This window comes from Larimichthys crocea, chromosome XIII (genome assembly GCF_000972845.2).
Source record: "Larimichthys crocea isolate SSNF chromosome XIII, L_crocea_2.0, whole genome shotgun sequence".
Classification (NCBI taxonomy): domain Eukaryota; kingdom Metazoa; phylum Chordata; class Actinopteri; family Sciaenidae; genus Larimichthys; species Larimichthys crocea.
This window is the reverse complement of record NC_040023.1, coordinates 45,241,663-45,262,314: the sequence shown is the minus strand read 5'-3', so window position 1 is coordinate 45,262,314 and position 20,652 is coordinate 45,241,663. Positions and strand designations below refer to the sequence as shown.

Below are 20,652 nucleotides of genomic sequence, written 5' to 3'. Positions count from 1 at the left end.
ATGACATCAAGAGTGGTCTTTAAATATTTCAGTCCACGTCAAAATCTCAAGTCAAAGCAACACAGATATTACATTTCGGCTAGAAAATATATTGTCATGTTGTCGTATACTTTAGTGACCAAGCAACAATAAATTCAATTTCTATAGAATAGCACAAGTCTATAGCAAGTGTGTGTGTGTGTGTGTGTGTGTGTGTGTGTGTGTGTGTGTTATTGTCATGTTTGATGGGTGCTTATATCTGGATGGGGTTAAAAGCTAGTGTTACAAGCACAGCCAGCAGGAGTACACACATGCACACACACCACAAAACACAATATTTTCAGTGCCTGTCACTCCTCACCTATTGCACAGCTGTGTCCCATATTGCCAGGAGTGACAGAACACTCAGGACTCTCAGCACGAGACGATCTTCATCTTTCGGTGTGTATCTGTAGGTTGCCTTGAGTGTTGTTTTCTTCCTGTGTGTGAGCATGTGTAAAATCCTCCCGGCTATTGATTCATGCAGCATGTGGCACAGCGGACACTGAGCCTGCCTTTTAAACTGAATTGATGTAAACCGACCAAACGTCGTTTAGATAAAACCTGTTTATGCTAAACTATATCTTTTGCACCTTAATGAGATTAACTGTTATTAACGCTCCTCCATCTGTTCAATATTACAGTCCTCCACACTGAATGCTGCAGTTTTGGCATTTGTATCGGCTGGCTCTAATAAGGAGTTGCAGGAAAGTGAGGAAAGGGAGACTGGAAGGAGGGAAAAATGTGATGGGCATAATAAGAAGTAGGAAATACAGAGGAAAGGAAAGGGAAGAAAAGAGGTAGGCCCACATTAATGCAGCTCCTCATACTTAACACTAGTTGTCATCAGTGACCAAGCCATAGTGCAGGTGGACATCCACAAAGACAACAAAGTTGTGTTGAAGGTCCATGTAGAGCGGCTTCTTCTGCGTTATGGTATCTTTGCGTGGTTTGGTAATCTACCCATACAGTTAATCATCTTATCAGGAAAGGAAAGGAAAGGAAAGGAAAGGAAAGGAAAGGAAAGGAAAGGAAAGGAAAGGAAAGGAGTTGGTCCACCTCTCTATTGGCTCTGCCCTCAAAGCTACTGTACACGGCAATCCTACATCAAAGCACTAGCATGAGCGACCACACACACACATACAATATGCAAATTTCACATATACATTTTGCATGTATACTTCATTTGCATTTCAAACATGCTTACATTTGTATTTCCAACATATTCAACTAAACACACACAAATAAATCCTAATCTTGTGGTATTATTGCTGACATGGTTGCACCCTTGGAAGATGAGCTGAGGTTGATCACAATTACTGATCCCAACAGACAACTATACTCTCTCTCTCTCTCTCTCTCTCTCAAGGCATATGAACACCCATGTGAGATTTATGCAAAGATGTTCTACATGTAGTAACCTAGTTCACCAAGTAACCTAGCAACACCAGAGTCAGCTGGTTATAAGTGTGCGTGTGTGTCCATCCCACTGCCTGTCTGTGATTTGCATCTGTGGACACAGCTGCAGCCAGTATCCATGTACTGTATGTGTGCAGCCTTTGGAGGAGTTTCAAGTGACTGCGTCCAGAAAATCCATCTACTAACTATTAAGGTTGTGATTTACAGCCGGAGTGATCCGTCACACTCCATGATGTTAGTTTGTGAGTTACTTTTTTTTTCTGATTTCATACATCTTGCTGTGATTTTTCCTCCCCTGGTGATCACATGTCAGTCAAACACTGGATACAGAACTTCATCAGAGTTTCTGCAGGAGGTATTTTTGTTTTTAAATTGTCCATTCTTCACCTTGGAAACAGTACTACTAAAGTATGTCCATAAGTCCATTTTCATGTCCTGCGGTTTTCCTCAGCATTTTCTTAGGATTTTGCCCAGTTATTGTCGAAGGAGTTTCAATTTTCTATATTTTATGAAAAGTTGCATCCTGTCCATATTGGCAAAGTTGAGACAAAGATTGTTACTTGGCAGCAATAGATGTTTGTGCGTGTTTGTGTGTGTCTGCGTATAAGACAGAACGTCAGCGAAAAAATGAATCATTTGTGGCTGTAAACTAAGAAGAGCAAATCAGTCCTTCTGCCAGTTTACAGACATTTGGCATAGCTGAAAATGAAAGTTAATTCTTGACCTTTTATTTTCTAGCGTGCATGCCAATTAAACAGTTCAATTAGCAAACTAAACAAATGCAAAAATGCAATCCAGTCCTACCCAAATGGAAAAACCTCATAATTTCAGATGGGAAGTCGGAGATGTGCAGGCTGTTGCTGGAACTCTTCATCTAACAAAGTCACTGTCATTGCTCGCTCTTGTTCCATTACTCTCATGTCATGTTTGGTGGATCTCCTCTTTTCTTTTTTGATGAACGATCACTGTCAGTTAACCACACAATCACAATGAAAGACAAAAAAAACTTTTCGCCAGTTGAATGCTTTTAATGTGACACGTCGGGTTAGCAGTGTTCCCCTGTCAATCCCTCATGGGTGTGTTAATCCAGCACACGAATGACAGATTCTGCCACAAACAATGATGACTACTATACAGAGAGATAATTACTGAATTATACATTGAATGGGTATTGCTAAGAAATGCTGACGGTAAATGGTATAGTATTATAACTGTAATAGACATTGCTTACTGTGGTGAATTGGGCGCTCGCGGGCCTGTATGTGCATGTGTGTCTTGATTCTCCTTTGAGCCGTGGTTTCTGCATCTACCTTTGATTTTCTGTCAGGAGAGTTTTGTATTACAACATAACACAAGAGACTGGGAGAAAGAAAAAGAGATGTGACACGTTCAGAGAGTGGCAGAAAGAGGAAGCCGAGGGTGGACAGAGAAGGGGGAAAAAGTTACAAGTTATGAAGGTGAGAGCTCGGGAGAGAGGACACAGACGTGGGAAGGAGGAGAAGGAATAAAGGATACAAAAAAGGAGAGGAGCAAGAAATGGCAGACATGAAGCACGAAAAAGGAAGAAGGAGGGAAAGAGCGCATGCTTTTAATAGCAGGAGTAGTACAGTGTATGTGACTGAGTGTGTGTGGAAGGATGAGCGCTCTCATGCTGGAGGTTAAGGCCTAATGTCTAATGACTGACTCTCTGAATGAGCCTGTTATGCTATTCTCTCATTGCCTTTGATCTCTGTTTACCTCCGGCAATGTCCTCTCATGTAATCCGAGGTAGAGAGGAAAAATGCAGGCCAATTACAAGTGAGCAGCACTCTGCTAAGTGGTGTTGGTATTTTCCTTCTCATTAAGTCACAGTCAGAGGCCTTCTCAGGCTGTTTTCAGTGGCGTAAACATACAGCTTGTATGATAAATGTGTTGGCATATGTTGGCTGGAGATGGAGGCTGTTGAAAAAGGAGAACATTTTGACATAATCCATTTCAATTCAATATATACTGTGTATTGTGTCCTGAAATGTGAGTGATAAGTTTCCTTTGTCAGGAAAACAGGACGGGTTTGCTCTGCATCTCTGTGATAATGTATTTGTATTTGAAATATATACACGGAACAAAAACCGACATAAACAACACAGTGTTGAGTAGGTTCAAGTCCTAAAAAAGTGGTGATGTAGACATTTAGATGTACATTTCACCTACACAGTCACTGAGAAACTTAAAATCACACCAGGTGGTGATTTGGTAAGACACTTTTAAAAATGACCCATTCTCCTGACCAGCCACTTCTAGTGCTGGTAAATAATGACTATTACGTTGGAGACGCTGAGGTGTCTGCACATAGATGCATAGTTATATCCTAATGCTTGTACTATTACATATATATATATGCTTTACATCAAGATAATTGTTTGGCCTGCTAGCTGTTATTTTGGTCCATCCTGATGGATATTTGGATAGGGGTACCAAAGAACCAAAGAGCTGTCAGGAGTGTTGATGATTGTGTTGTAAAATATGGTAAGAGAGTCATGTAAGAAAGGGTATCTCAAGTCCTATACAGTGTTTTTTCCTGTGTGTGTGTTTCCTTTGACGTGGTTAAGGGAGAGATTTCAAGTCAAAGGTTAAGAGCAAATTGTTGGGGCATCCTGGGAGAGGGGCCTCTCTTTTCTTCTGTCCCTATCTTACACTGATTTATACTATTGGTTATTTAGACTGCATGTATTGTATTGTATAACCTCCACCGTATATAAGGGTTTGTAACGCATAGATCAGGAGAGTCTCTCATCATTCGGCCAGGAGCTCTCCAAGTAATGTTTTACTTGCTACGATGCTGAACTTGTTGTAATAAACTTGTTATACAACTAAGACAGTGTCGGCGGACTTTCTCTTCAAACATCTTCAACTGCATCACCACCGAATATACTACAAAGCAAAGATGGAAATAGTGTGAAGTTGCAGGAGGTTTGACTCTGATATTGGTGTTGGTCTCTTATCAACAGTCAGTGTTGGTTTCTACCAATTTACTACTACTATTTTCTTATTTAGGTTGAAGTACGTGATGTTTTCATAGCTGCTACTTGCATCAGTTTGCCAAAGATTATGTTACTTTGAAAGTATGATGGTCTATTGGATCTGCTTTATTCACTTTAAATGTGTTTCAAATTAGCTTGAATGTTTGTTTTTGTCCGTATTGTGTGGCGCCACCGCACACAGAATCACTCATGGAAAAATAAAGTTCCAAGAATTAAACTTCAACTCAAACTCAAGTTTTTTAAAAAAAAGGGATTTAAAGAAAATGTTGACCCTGCATGTAAACCGAAGGGGTCGGACTTTTTGGACAGTTGTTTCTGCTATAGTGTGTTTGCTTGAAAGAATGAGTGAGCGGCGAGGAGGAGTGGAAGTGGAAGAAAAACGCAGGCTGTGCAAAATCATATGGGAAGGATGAGCGCTGGAAAAACAGGGCAAGAGGAGGAGGAGACTAGAAAAGCAAGATAGAGGAATTGCCCCCTAGGCACTCTTCAATTTTGCCCTTATGATGGGAGCATATTTCCCCTGTGCTGTGGCCATCATCTCTCTTCTCACACATTCGCTCTCACACTCTCTCTGCCTCTCACTCCAGCATTTTCACTCGGCCTTTCTTGCTGCATTTCTGCTAGCTTTTCCTCCTCGCTCACTGTTCTCTGTTCCTCATAAGCACTTGTCAACCACCTTCACCAACACCTATTTTTATGTCCAGAGTGCATGCCATGTGGGCATATGTGAAGCGTACCCACAGCCATGTTAGTATATTAACTGCTATTGCTCCAATTCCCACCTAAACGTCTGCATCAACAATGCATTCATCCTAAGTAGATATGAAAGGATGTACCAGGACAGCAGGTGCCTTGCACTTTTTAAAACCCTAAGCAATTATCTTTTCTTCATGTTTCTTTACACTTCTTCTACGTCGACCTCTCTCTGCATAGGCACAGAGCTGATGAGTTGCGGCCTCGCAACCTGGTGCTGTAGTCATATTTTACAGGTCCTTTTTCCGCGGGTCACCCTTGAAATGTTCCATCTTTTCCATCATCCTTGATTCTTTCTGGAACCCGATGGGTTAGCTACGGCAGTCGCCCGGCTGCCAGATAAGTGTGTGTGTGTGTGTGTGTGTGTGTGTGTGTGTGCATGAGACGAGGCAGTGGAAAAATGAAAATAGATCATTCATGGCTAAAAGCTGAGAAGAGTAAATCGGTCCTTCTGCCAGTTTCCCAGCATGCATGTCTTTCTGGCTGGCAAAGAAGGAAGTGCGCGCCAACAGACTGCTGAGCCAATCCTCTATTGTTTCCATTCCCATATTTATACATTTTACTATTGTCTGTTCCCCTCTCCATTATGGATGTGCAGAGCGCCAGTAGTTAATAGCATCTTTGAAGTTTACTGTACTGGCACATATGGATAGATAGAAGACTAATGAAAACTTTCTTATTGTTTGAGAACAATTCTATGAGGGCTCTGCCGTTCACCTCTTCCTATTCTAAAATGAGTCAACATATCAGCCCCTGACCACACTGTAGCTTCGTTCATTGTATCTGCAGTCAAACAAAGCCCATATTCATACATACCCACTGCCTTGCAGTGTTAGCCCATTTCAATAAAAGCCAAGACAGTGGCTGCCTCGTCCAAATGATTGTCTGCTATTGTCTCCCATTCTGGAAGCAAAATAAAACCCTATTGAAAGTAGTAATTCATGACATTTCATATATACATACATATATTAAAGGAATAGTTTGAAAGTTTGGTTGATACACTTATTTGCTTTCTTGCTGAGAGTTAAATGAGAAGTATAAAAATGGCATGTTGTACTTTTACGGGAGGTTATATACCAGGATTATTTCCTGGCTGGACACATTACAGTAACTTCCTAGAGCCTTGGCTGGTTAACTGTCAACCATACAGTAATAACAAGACCGGAGGAAGTCAGCACATAAAGCCTCATAAAGCCACAGCATGGTTTTTGGGAGATTTAAAGTTGCTTGTAAATGGATTTTGTGATTTTAAGGCTAGAACCATACCTCTTTATGGATTTTTTTTTTTTTAGCTATTCTCCCTCAGACAGGTGAGAACATTTCCTGTAAGTGAGAACAAATATAGCAAAATATGTGTAATATCATTTCTGGTATTTCAGCAGTTGAATTTACAGTGTAATGCCCTTTGACCCACAACTCACAGAGATGGCAGAGAGCAGGCAGACTCAGCTGTTAGAAAAGTAGGTCAGAGCAGCTGGCATGATCACATGAATATTTAAAATGAAACAGCTCCAGACTGAAGCCTCTGTAACAATCACGTTGATGCCAAGCAGTGTTAAACAATGACAGCATGTTGTACAGCTCCAACTCCCTACTGAGCTGCAACTGAATATTTCTGCCTACACAGAGAGCGAGGACAGGAGTTGTCCAAAGAAGTATGTAGAAATATGAGGAGAAAATAAAAAGATGTTGAGTACAGAAAGGAGAGCTGTGGGTAGGGTCAAATTAAATAATGTCAGTACATATTTATATAGTATTATAAAGTATAGTATTTCTATTTTAATTTGAATATGTAGCGAGGAAGTAATGGTACGATCAGTACATAATACTGTAATACCTCAATTATCTAAGAAATAAAGAAGAAGAGATGAAGAATGGAAACTTTGTAATTAATTCAACACTAAGAAGCATTTGGCAGGCAGGGAGCCAGACAGATTGACAAGTTAAAAAAAAAAAGAAGGGAGAGTGTAGGGAGGGAGAGACATGACTGGAGAATGGATAGAAATAGGTCAGAAGGAGAGACTGAGAGAAGAGATGTGAAGAGATGGATAGAGAGGGAAGGAAGTAAAGGAAAGAGATAGCCAGCACTGGGCTGCGTCCCCTCTACCTCTCTATCCTTTTACTTCTCTGTCTGCACTTTTTTTGTGTGTGTGTGTGTGTGTGTGCACACCCAACCACATGTTTTGGCATGTGCGTGTGTGTCCCTGTGATTGACAGCTCCTAGCCAGCAGCCTCCTCCAAAGCCAAAGACTTCATAATAAACAGAACATGGTTTAATTTACTCCTCCAGGCAGAGCCTGCGCTGCTCACTTTGCCTGTCTATTCATAAAAAGGGGACACATGCACAGGGCAAACGGCACACTGCAAAAAATATCACCGCCAAATCATTTGATATACTCAGGGATATAAATCACAAGTTATAAGAACTGTAAAAAACAAACTGATTATACTGATTATACTTTGTGTAAAGAAATATGAACTATATTTAAGTTTTTGTGCATATTTATCTGTTTTTCCGGAAAGGATCAAACTATTTTTTGGACATATATATTGAAACTTCAGCAGTCTGAGATTTGATTGACACTTGAGAGCCGGTGTTTTTCTCGAGACACGTGTCAGCTGCAGTGCGCTTCTGGTTTAAATGTGCCCTGGCCCTGTCTGTCCACCCAGGTGCCACAGTTGTCTGAAATCCGTCCACGGTGGGATGTTGACTTTGAGAGAGCCCGTCGTCACGGCTACACCAATGACACGGCTTGATGTGGGTGAGCTTCCTGGGTGGCAGCTCTCATTCAGCCAATCAAGGCAAACAGGCCACGCTCTATTTAATGATTATCTCAGCATCTGTCCCCTATCTCTCATCTCTGTGTGAAAGCCGGCAAACACGAGCACAAATGCACTCGCAGGAGCTCAGTGAATCCCATCCAGCCGAGCGACTCGATTCTGGCTTTCATCGAGTAATTTCATCTCAATTTAATCAAATCTAGAAATGACAGGAATTGCTTGTGTGCATTATAAAGAGGCTGTGTGCCCGTGATTCATTATATAGTTAGTGGAGAGCGTGGTTAATAGAGGATGTGATTACAGCAGCAGCAATTAATGCCAGTCCAATAAAATACATGATTACCACATTTGGAATGTAATCTCAGTTGTTATCCATGTGCAGGAAAGAAAGCCAATACAAATACAGGCTTTATCCTGTTTCACTTGTGTTTACTTTTACTTACAGCAACCAGAGTGTGTGGGTGATAAGGTTTACATTGTGCCACCTTTTTGCTCCAGCTTGGAGAGGTGTATTGATTTCATTTCCTGCATTTGTTTTGTGGAGAAGATCCCATCCTCTTCTGCACTTTTCTCCTTTCGAGGCAACAGCACGCTTGGTTTCTGCCCTGTCACCTGAGTTATTGTGAATCATGTTATTTCTCGGATGGTACTCAAACAGTGACTTCACTGTGTAATTGATAGCACAAGACGTTTTTGAATACGCTTGGACGCTTGCCGCCAAACTCTATCTCCGCCGCATTAGGGCGCAGGTGATCAATAAACGCATTGTTTCCCTCAGCTGTAAATCATGTGAATGCTCAGAGACTCCCTGTGGGCATGGATGGAGGAAAAAGAGACAGGCGGCAACAAGCGGCGCTGGGCTGATGAATATAACGATAAACGGGAGAGAGTAGCCAGATATGCTAAATGGCAGAGACACCGTGAGGTAGAAAGAAAGGCTAATATTCTTGATTTATCAGCCAGGCGGCCTCTGAGATGAATGAGAAAGGGAAGAAAGGTGTCTGTGTCCGCTTATTGCAGCCCCGTAGGATAAATGCTCACTATTGCACTGTTTGTCTTTGGTTGCGTAGAAAATGAAGTGCAAAATCAATAAAAATGTTAATCAGTATAAAAAAAAGAACATTGTTTTCACTTTCAATTTAGCAGACCTCTTGATAGAGGAGAGAACACAGTCTGGACATCAATCTGCAGAGTCTATTTCTTTTTCTTGTGATTCATTTGTACGTCCCTACCATGAATTACACTCCACTGCACCACAGACATATGCAGCGCAAAAATGTCAAATCAGTTATTTATAGCTGCACTCATTCTGGACATGTTTTTCTTTAAGGATTATAGCAATGTTTTGGTGTGTTATCGCCCTTAGTACAAATCAAGTGCAGCAGCTACTGAAGGAACAGAAGAGTGATTGGCACTTATCAGCATCACCTACTCATTAGCTCAAGATTATGCTGCGTAATGAGACAGTAAAATAGTTCTGATTGCGAGACTGAACACAAGATTCAATTATTTGATAAGATGAATATTTTTATTTACAATACAGTGTGTTAACTTCCGTCTCCAGAAATAAAAGTCCTAAATAGTTACTTTTTTTTTGTGCCTCCAGGTGAGACCGGTGCAGCCCTGTCACGTCCACAGCGCCCCCTTTCAGCCCGGACGGCCCACCACGCCCCGGCGCCTGTGAAAGGGTACCATGTCAGCCGTAGCATGTCCCAGCATTCCTCCGGTGGTGGCGGAGGAGGCCCCTGCCACTGCGCGCCTGAGGACTGTGATGGCCCGGGCAGAGATTACTACCAGGGTCACAGCGATGGCCACTATTACCCTCCAGGAGGTCCGGCTGAAGCCCTGGCACTAGAGAGGCACCATTCCCACTCACACTCACACTCCCATAGCCACTCTGGAGGGGGAACCTTCCCGCGCTCACACCCCAGCCAGCACCCATCTCTTCAGTCGTTTGACTCCTGCGAGGAGTGCCTATCTTCTGGCCATGGAGGAAAGATGCACCGCATTCCCCCGAATCTGATAGACCAGTTTGAGAAGCAGGTGCCCTTTCATCCTGATGGCTTCCACACACTCCAGTACCAGCGCACCACTAGTGGGGGTGCTGAGCAACGCAGCGAGAGCCCCTCACGTATCCGCCACCTGGTCAACTCTGTCCAGCGTCTCTTTGCCAAGTCCCATTCCTTGGAGGCACCATCCAAACGGGAGTACAACGGCACGAGAGGAGGCGGAGACTACCGTGGTGAGAGAGGAGGAGGCCACAGGAGTGGAGGAGAGGATGGTGGAGGCCACTACTCAGGCCACCAGCCTCGCTCCACCAGGAGGAGCAAGTCTCGAGAGCGTAGCAAGAGTGGAGACTCACGGCATGAGTCAGGCAGACGCCACCGCAGTAGGACAGCAGGCTGGTGGAGCTCTGACGACAACCTGGACAGTGACAGCAGCTTTCTGGTCAGTGGGGGCAGACGGGGGTATCCCACCGGACACGAGAGCCTGGATGCAGCCATCCAGGAGCTCACCATGAAGAGGCCCAAGGAGCGTGGTGGTGGTGGTGGTGGACCAGGGCCAGGGCCTGGGGAGTGCATGGCCTGCACCACAATGGCTCTGGCTGGGAATGAAGGAGGGGGACACCATGGCCACCATGGCCACTCCCTGAAAAGGAGCACCTGGTCAGCCATGACAGTGAGTCAGGCCAGGGAGGTGTACCCTTCCACCAGGGGAGGAGGCTACGACAAAGCCCTTGTTCCTGTGGAGAGTAAGATGAAGGAGAGGAGCTTCCACTACCTGCAGGTGTGTGTGTACGCCTGAATGCCGACCAGTGTGTGTGTGTGTACAGGGGGAATATTGTATGTTGGTGACTTGCCCGCTCAGTGCTGACAACCTGCAGCAAAAAAAAAGAGCAATATTGCGAGGTACCCACATGAAGAAACCACACTTTGCTGTGCTCTTACACAGAAAAAAATGGCTCTGGGACTGAGTCTCATGCAGGTTAACCGTTCACAGCTTAGTCATAACACAAGCCAACCAGAGTTCATGTCTTTCCAGTGATAGCAGGCACATCCATCTTGATGTTGATGATTTGAAAATCTCAAAATGAATCAAATTGATTGTTTTCTGTACATCCACAGTTACAATACAGCATGACTTTATGGTGCAGATTTGCCTAAATGTAAAAAAATAATAAGCTAAAAATGTAGGTAACAGCTAACTCACTCCATGGCCACATAACATTTCCTGTTTGCATTCCTCAAAGCATGATGGAAGCTATAGTGCAAAAATCCATGAAAATAAATTTACGCTATTAATACCTAAGCACAGTGTGTCCTATCGATGGGTTTCATATATCACTGGAACACTGACATTCTCCTCTATTTGATCAACACCTGAGAAACCCCCTGAGAGACTGTCTTAGTTGTTTGGCGTGAGTCACGAAACAGTGATTGTCACCCACACAGAGATTATATCTCCCATATATACTGTACACTCACAACAGTGTGAGTCTATCACCAGTCTATCTCCGGACCTAACACATGTAATTTTCTCTTTCTCTCATTTGGTATACATGAATTCCCTAAAATAAAAGGCTAATGGCTGTTGTACTGTACAGAAGAAAAGTCATCCGAAAGAGCACACACATGAACACACAAACACATACGCACAAACCTCCAGCTGTGCTGAGGTAGAGCTGCCACACAGGCTGCGTTTCTACGGAAACAGCAGGTAGCCACAGGAGTCCCTGGTGTTTTTCCAACTCTCATCCTTTAGACACAGCTGAGGTCTGCTGATAGAAGAGACCGAGAGACCAGGGTTGTGTGTGTTAGTGTTTTCAAAGGACAAACCCCACACAATTTGCCTCTGTGCCTTAAGGCTACCATCACATTCACACCTTAGGACACGAAATGAACTTCCCCCACTGCAGCTTTTCTCATATCTCCGGGCGTCACTTGCAGTTTTGTGGGAAGGTGGGAGACGGCGTGTTTGTGCTCTGCTTAGATGTGCTGAAGTCAGCCAGATTGATCCATGGCTTCAGAGCAGACAGCTTCCTGGAGCTGCAGATATAGAGCCTGCTCGGGTCCACCAGTGCTAGACCTCAGGACAAACAGCAGCACAGGTGCCATATTGAAGCAACAGCTCCAAACTCCAACTGTTGGAAGCAAAGTTGCTGCAGACAGAGTGTGTGAAGACTGAATATCATACATTCAACAACTTTAAGCTTTAAAACAGCCATAAATCTTTTTATACTAACAGTGACATTAAGAGATGCTGTTAGCAACGAGCTGGGGTGGAATTTAGCAGCTTAAAGAGACAGATATTTCCCTCAGGTGTTTGTTAAAGCTAAAAGGAGAATAAATAACTCGACAGGGTAAGCACATAAAATATTGATGTAAGTTATCTTCATACACGACAGGTTTCTTGGTCTGATGAACCTCAAATGTTTTGTATTAAAAAAACAACGTGTTAAAGTCACAAAAAAGTTTTTTGGGGTTATTTTTGTAGCACATGTAAGATATTACAGTTCTCAGTCAGAGAGCAACAAAACAGTCATACTCCCAAGCTACCAACTGGCATAACATGTTTATACAAGCTTATACTGACAAGTCCACACAGGGTCATCACTCAAGTTTTCCTCACAAAAGCAAGAAAAAGTCAAGCGGCTCAAAGTGAAAATGAAAAGGAACAAAAAGAAGTGAATCTTCACAAGTCTGAATTATTGTGGTCGGAGGTGAGGGGGACATATGTGCAAGGTTTTCTTCCGTGGTGTCAACAGCAATCACAATGTGCAGCATCAGAACCCGGTGCTCCCAGTTCCCTGAGAGCCCCTCCCTCCCCCCTCGGCCTGCGACTGATAGATAAGAAATGATAAAAAATGAGAATATGAAGCGAGAGTGAAATGGAAGATAGAAACAGCAGTGGAGAGAGAAAGAGAGAGAGAAAGATGGGAGGAAAAGAGCAAGGTAGAGGGATGGATAGATAGCAAAGTAAGCTCAGGGATAGAAAAGAGATAAAGGAGGTGATGGTAGCCAAAGGGCGAAGCAAGAGGAGGAGAGAAAGAGCAGGATGAGAAAATGGGAGAGATAGGAGAAGGCCAGGGGGATCGGGAGATTAGGCTGAATCATCTTTTAAGTGATGACCTTAAAAACACACACTCAACAGGATGCCAAACCCCTGGGGCCTTGTGTGTGTGTGTGTGTGTGTGTGTGTGTGTGTGTGTGTGTGTGTGTGTGTGTGTGTGTGTGTGTGCGTGTAGGTGTGTGGATGTCAATGTGTGTAGTCGTTTTCATTTGGTCACATGCTTGTGTGAGACTACACACCTCACAGCGTTTGCAAAAACTGAAAGATGGAGGGGTCATTAAGCACAAGCAGCTGCTGTTGCTTCCTGTTTGATGGTGCTTTTATAATACTGGAAAAGAAATGGGATCAAATGGTAACCACACACACACACACACACACACATATTTACATGTCCAGCTGAGTGGTCCTCCACAACAATGAAATCATTGTAGGTTGATAGCTACCTTCATCATGCTAATTAAAGGGGGCAGGGGGCACTTCCTCCAACCCTCGATGAGATGACACTGTTCAAGCTTCTTTATAGCTGGACAAACGTGATAAAACAGTATCCTCAAACATGTATATCTTATGTTTAGCATGAAACAGTGAAATAATACAGCAGTATGAACCCAAAATAAACAGATTTTACTGTGTTCTCAAAACATGCCAAAATAACCATATTGTTTTAGCAATTTTTGTTAGGTCTGTCTGCAAGGTGTCAAGCAAACAATTTTTAAGAAGCTGGCTTCCTAATGGAGCTCAGATCAGTGAGGACTTGGCTAACTTGGTTGAGCGTAAAGTACAACCAGTAGTTGAAATCAACTACAAGTAAGAGTTTGAGGATAAATCCATTTCTTATTTCCAACAGTTTAAAAACTAAACTCTGAGCTGTCGTCCCGTGGGTAAATGGATCTGGATCCGAGCGTGCCCCCAGGTCTCTCTTCACTACAGCTCCCCCAGGCTGCTGAGGCTAGTAGTGATGTGTCGTTCGTGAACGATTCGTTCAATACGAACTAATCTTTTATGACTCGGGAGTGATGATTCGTCTCAGTGAGTGATTCGTTAATTTTCATGCAGTACCTTCCCTCGCCACATGGCAGGCAGCTGCATAAGCTCAGCAGGACAGGAAATAGAAATTATTAGTTCATGACTCACTTAACTGTGCGTCCGTCCTCGGGTCCTCGTTCATTTGTCACGTGACAGCCAGGCCGCTCAGGCTGTGACAAGCAGTATGTTTGTTCTTGGATCGGCCTCTCGTTCATTTGTCACGTGACCGCTACATAGTCACTGTAGTGCTGTCAAACAACAATGGCAGGGAGGATACAGGATACAGTCACTTTATTGTGGTGTGTATTTGCTTTCCTAGGTTTTCATATGGTTTGAATTGCTTGTGGCATTTTGTTTATTATGCTTTGTCAGCCGAAGCAAACCATATTGCCTTCAGTGTTAAGTGTTTGAGAACCGCTGCCTTTTTTACAACGCCCACAAGAGGGCTACATAAACGAAATGACTCAAAAAAAGATTTGTTCAATTTACTGTCCGAGAGTAAAAGATCTGAGTCAGTAAAAAGAGTCGAACTTCCCAACACTAGAGACTAGCAGCAGATCTGTTCCACTTCAGGGCAGACTGAATGATACAGTGACTCACCATCACCTCTTGAGGCACACGTGGCATTGCAATAAAGTTAAAGCTTGTGGGTTAGCCTGCTAATTTCAATAGATATCTCTCTGTCGCTTCACATTCTGTTGATAATGTTCATTTATTTGATTGTTTAAACAATCATGAACCATAATTCTGGCCAAACCTTACACATTGCTCCCATTCCCTCCCAGAAAATCTAAGTGACTCAGTTCCAGTCAGCTTTGCAGAGCTTTTGTGCCTATTCTATCTTGTTGTTTTGGTTTTGCGACCCACAGACACAGGTGGGTCACCCATTTCCAGCTGCAGCAGATTGGTTTCAGCAACAGAGCCTTTGATAAACTGCCCGCAGTCTACCTGTCCAACACTAAACCACAAAGGTAGAAGGTGGTGGAGGTGGAGAAAGTTAAACAGCTAACAAGATAAAACTGAGCTAAAAGGAAAGTGAATACTGGACATTCTTCACAACTCCAAACCGCTGTTTATGTAATGCTTGAGGGTAATTGCTTGCTAACACATTTGTCACAGCTTTTTTTAAACATGTCGGATGTTGTGTTTTCACTCCTCAGACCCCAAAATAGCCCCTAAAAATTAGCAAATTCAGATTTAGAGACAGGAACAGTGATGTGTTTCATTGTCTCTCACACTACAGCTGCATCTCGTCCTGTTTTTCATTGGTCAGGTTCCCCACAAATCACGTAATGTTTTGGAATATTGTTGAATTTATGAGGAGTACTTCAGACAGTCAGGGAAAGTCAGGGCATTTAAACTAATCTTAAGGTCAATAAAAGGATTATAACAACATTTTACAAATAGGTTGTCTCATATGAATATGCCAAGAAATATTTCAGTCTAATACATTGCATTAGATTTGATTGCATTAGATCCTAAGCTATTTTTCCAGAGAGGGGTAACATTGCAAAGAGCATTGAAAGAATTCTGAGTAATGAAAAGTAATTCATTTTACATAATGGCCACAGTGGGAACCTGTCAATATATATTTTGCTTTCATTGCTCCTTATCATTTCTCTGTGTCATTTTCCTCCTTAGTGTTTTGTCTTGATTGTGTTCCTGTGTGTGAGTTTCTCGTTTGGGTTTATCATCACTCTCATTTGTCCCTTCGTCTGTCTTCCTACTTTCCGCCCGCTCAAATCTCAGCTTCTCTGTTCCTCGTCTGTCTCTCTTTGTCACCTTTCTTGTCTGTCTACCTGCATTTAGTCCGTCTGTCCACTCTGCTTGTCTATCTGTCTTTTTGTATATCGCTTTATTCGCTCTCTGTCTGTCTGCTCCTGGCTTACGCTGTTTTTCCTTCTCTGTGTCAGTGTTTCTCCAGCTGTCAGAGTTTCTCTCTTTCTGTAAGTCCCTTTGTCCCTTTCGCTCTTTCTTTAACATTATTTCTTATGTATGCATATGTGCATGTGTGTGCGTATGTGTAGGTGTGTGTGTGTGTGTGTGTGTTCTCATTGTGTGCATGAGCATGCTAGCTATCTGAGCTGGTGTGTTGGCTTCACACCGGGTGCACGTGTGCCATGACTGTGTGTCTGATTCATCACTATCCTTCTGTTCGAGGTGTGAAATATCTTTCACTGGTGAAATATATTTCTGTTTTGAGAAAGTCTTTTGACTTGAATCACTGATATTGAGAAGAAGCTGCCAACAGTGCAGCACAGCCATCTTCAATATCTCAATACTAATCTATTCACATTGTGATTAAATGTTTTCTCCCTTAAAAAGTTGGTGTAGAATAATGCAGACTTACTTTTAACTCATGTTAACCCATCTATAGAAAATCTTACTAAAACCGACTTCGACCATGTGCAAATCAACATGGTTGTACACTGTAGTTGTCACTTTTATACTCACATATGACTACGTGAATGCGCCTCAGGTCCCGTCAGAAGACTGGGGAGGAGGATATGGCGGTGGCGTTACACCCGACAGCGGAGGGGAGATTCCATGCCGCCGCATGCGGAGCGGCAGCTACATCAAGGCCATGGGTGATGATGATAGTGCTGACTCAGACGCCAGCCCAAAAGCCTCGCCTAAGTCCACCCTGATCGCCCAGAGGGATGCCTTTAGAAGATCTATCAGCATGGATCAAAGGTCATATGTCACAAAGGAAATGTTTACATGAGCAGTGGAATGTGATGAAATACATTTACTAAAGTACTACCTACTAGTTCTGCTCCACTACATTTCAGAGCCAAATCTTCTCTGACAGCTTTTGCTACTTTTCAGATTAGAATTTTTCATCCCCTTCCTGTCCAGTGAGGAAATTATCCTACTTATAAAATCAACCATTTAAAATAGCTGAAAAATGCCTTGCTGTTTTTCTGACCTCACAGTGATGCTACAATGCATAGCTGAAGATTAAGACACACGAGTATTAAGTATTTCAAGTAATATTGGATACTTTTCAGTAATTTTTTGTTGATAATGCTTGAATTATTTTATTTTGAATGCAGAACATGTGTATGCACATAATGCATATTTTGTAGCCTAGTATTACTTCAGTAAAGGATCTGAATAATACTTCCAGCACTGAAAACCATTTGTGGCCTCTATTATATTGCTTGTATATATATATATATATATATATATTATGTATAACATATATTTAAAGGTAGCTAAAAATGCAAGACCAGAAGAGCAATATTATTCTTTTCTTTTATAATATAATATATATCATATACTCTATTATATATATTATATCTATCAAGAAATTCTGAAATACACATCTCTTAATATTCTTTCATTTTTGGTGTCAAAAAGGTCATTAGTTGAAACTAAGGTAGACTATATAGACAATGTAATGGTGTAACTGAAAATCATTTTCACCACTTTAATTGAAACATGTATGTTTTATTTTATTGGGAAACAAAATCCTTCATTTTCCATAAATTCTTTCTCTGACTTCAGAAAGCTCCCTCCAGAGTCCCAGAGGATTTTATGTAACTGTTCACAAGCTGAGTTATTGTGGAGTTCCCCTTGAAGATGTTTCTTGACAAATTTCAGTCAAATTCAAATCATCAGCCCATTCAGAGATGATCAACCACAGTATCTTGCGAATAGGATCTTGTCACATGATGTCAACATGATATAGAGACACATTAAGTGATAATGTTTAATCATTGCCCAACTCTAGTACAAATGTGAACAAATCCAACCTATTTATTACACCAGTGCAGTCCAATTAGCATTATATAAAAAGAAATAGTGGCATTTGTATCCCGTATAGTATACAGTAGTGGATGCCATTATATAGGTGCCCACTTTAGGAACTTATAATTTACCATTGGACTGAGTTTCAGATTTAACTGCACTTCTGCATAATAAAAAATATATTCACTCAAATGTTTCACAAAAAATAGCACAGCTGAAGATTTTATATCTAGAATAAAATATTATCACACACTGCAGTTGCTACAGTAACCAGTAAAGTTGAATGTGTATAACTTGTTTCACTCAGGTACTCATGTAAGCAGTGTACAGACTCCTACCCCAACAGCCGAACTACACCCAAAACCCACACCCGCTCTCGTAGTTACACCCGTTCTCTGACCAGCTCACAGGTAACAAGTAATATCGTTTATTTGCGTGAATTACATATTTGGAGTCTACCTGACTACAGCAATGTGTCTCACTCACCCTCCCTCTCATCTTTCAGCTGGGAGACACGCTGAACCGTCAGTTTGAGGCGGTGTGTGAGACCATGTTCGGGGAGGTGGAGTCTCAAGCCGTAGAGGCCCTGGATCTTCCAGGTGTGTTCCGCACTCGTAGCCACAGCTACGTCCGCGCCATCCAGGCTGGCTGTTCCCAGGACGATGACTGCCTCTCAGTCTTCTCCATGTCGGGCCCCCAGGGAAGCATCAAGAGCGGGGCCGGTGAGTGTGTGTGTAGTTTGGTGTACCAAAACGTCTGTGGTGTTTATGTGAGAGTTGGAAGGATGTCCTTTTATGTATGTGTTGGCATCCTGGTGGAAGACACAGTAGGACAGTAAGTGGGAAAAGGAATTTTATTTAGCTTGTGTGAACATCCACAAACCTCTCATCGCACAGCCGCATCCATTTTTCATTTTTCATTTTTAACCTTATTTTCCTCTCTGCTCCTTCCGATTTCTGTTATCTCACATTCAGCCGAGCCCCCTGCTCCTCCACGGCACTTTCTTTGTGTTTGTGTATACGTGTGCATGTTATAAGCATAGGCATGCTTTATTGTGAATGCTCTTTGTTCTCTGTCATCTCTGTCTCTCATCTCTTCCATCACCCTCCCCCGTATGATCACAGGTTTCACAGGCTCTGTATCACTCCTCTTAGTTTGAAAACATTGCGTTGCTTTTTTTCTAATCATTTTTTGTTTTATCTTTCCAATCACGCTCTTACTCAAGCCTAACATGCAGTACATCAGCAGTAATTTTTCATAGAGTGTGTGTGTGCGCGTTTGTGTGAGTGCTTATATTTGCTTATGTGTGTTTGTACAGCACACTGCGGAGCCACTCGAGTGCCTTACAGGACTCCAATTTCTAAGCTTAGACCAGCAAATCCCCCTCTGATACTTATTAAAGCCACTGTGAAGTATATATGCATCAACCACAAACACACACGCACGGTACACAAATTCAAAGACACGAAACACACACACACTTCACACTTACATACACACATGCTCCCATACTGGAGCTTATAGAGCTTCATGGTTAGGATCTTTGTAAACTGTGACAAGCTGGCTCGTGATGAAGATGCTTAGAAAAAAAAAGCATTAAAGTTTGATCCTTTATTCACTGAAAATAAACTCGTGCATGCATGTTTGAACAAAGCTGTGAGGAAGGAGGAAGAGACAGAATCTGCACGTCTCATTTTAATATTTCTCTCAGGAAATTGTTCTATCTTCTTAAGAAGCAGAGTTAAGTTAGCTCAAGGGAAGAGTTGTTGTGTTTTTTTGTCAATTTTGTTATGTCTGTCTTCACTTCCACCTCTCAATGTCAGACCACAAGCTGTTTTTTTTTTTTTTTTTTTTTTTTAAAGAAGCAGTGCTTTTGAGTTGGTGTCATAAATCTTTCTGTCACATCTTGCATTGGCATTATTTTATTAATGATTTTGTTGTTTTTTCTCTTTTTCTCTGTCTTGGTTCACTCCCTTTCACGTCAACAAATTTCACACTTTGCCTTCCTTTAACCTTCTCCTTCCAGTCTGTCCCTTTTGTAAGTATTCGATACCCCTGCTCCCTGTTGATATAGTACCCATGTTGCTTTTAACATCCCACTCTGCCTCTGTCTTCCTTTCTCCCGCTCTTCTGCCACTTCAGTCTTTCCTTACCGTAAAGGTGCTCCTCCCCCACTCCCACCTCGCATGTCCAAGTCTTCACTCTCAGTGCGGGCCCAGAGCAGCACCGAGTCCACCCAGGATGCCTACTTCCAGAACAGCGGACAGTTGGCCTCAACCTCAGGCCCTGGGCGCCCAAAGCAGCACAGCAACTCTGTGGACCTGGGCAGCACTGATGGCCCCTCAGGTCGCTCTTCCAGAGGAGGCTATTACACCGCCACGGGCCCTGGACGTTCCCGACAGCACAGTAACTCGGCAGAGAGCCTAGATGGGGTCAGGGGTTCGCGAGAGCTGGTGCCCTACGGAGGAGGTCCGGGTGTTGGGGTGAGGGCCAAACACAGCAGCTCTGCTGACAGTCTGCTGGAGGGGCCAACAAGGCCAGCCAGGGAGAGGGACAGCAGGGTCGGGGGGAGCCTGGGGAAGTCAATCTCCCTGCCTCAAAACAGCATAGTGCTGAATAAAGCTGGGGGGCAGGACGAAGGACGTGGTGGAAGAAAGTGGAGGCCATCCATAGCTGTGCAGGTGAGAAAATTAGTGTTCAATTAACAAATAAAGAAACAAAAACAGACAAAAGCAGCAAATCATCACATCTGAAAAACTCAAATCAGAAATAGAGTGGCATTTTAAAAATGACTTAAACAATTCCATAATTA

General features: G+C 42.7%; 1 protein-coding gene across 4 annotated transcripts in view; it reads left to right on the top strand.

Annotated features, from left to right (window-relative positions):
• The window catches only part of dlgap3 (discs, large (Drosophila) homolog-associated protein 3), a 128,981-nt gene that overhangs the window by 98,358 nt on the left and 9,971 nt on the right, over positions 1 to 20,652 (top strand). For all 4 annotated transcript variants that reach the window (XM_027287054.1, XM_019275464.2, XM_019275465.1 and 1 more), the window contains exons 3-7: positions 9,598 to 10,778; positions 16,567 to 16,781; positions 18,148 to 18,250; positions 18,346 to 18,562; positions 19,983 to 20,521. In XM_027287054.1, coding sequence (XP_027142855.1) covers positions 9,699 to 10,778; positions 16,567 to 16,781; positions 18,148 to 18,250; positions 18,346 to 18,562; positions 19,983 to 20,521 — 2,154 coding nt within the window. In that variant the 5' untranslated portion in view covers positions 9,598 to 9,698. The remainder of the gene's footprint in view (positions 1 to 9,597; positions 10,779 to 16,566; positions 16,782 to 18,147; positions 18,251 to 18,345; positions 18,563 to 19,982; positions 20,522 to 20,652) is intronic.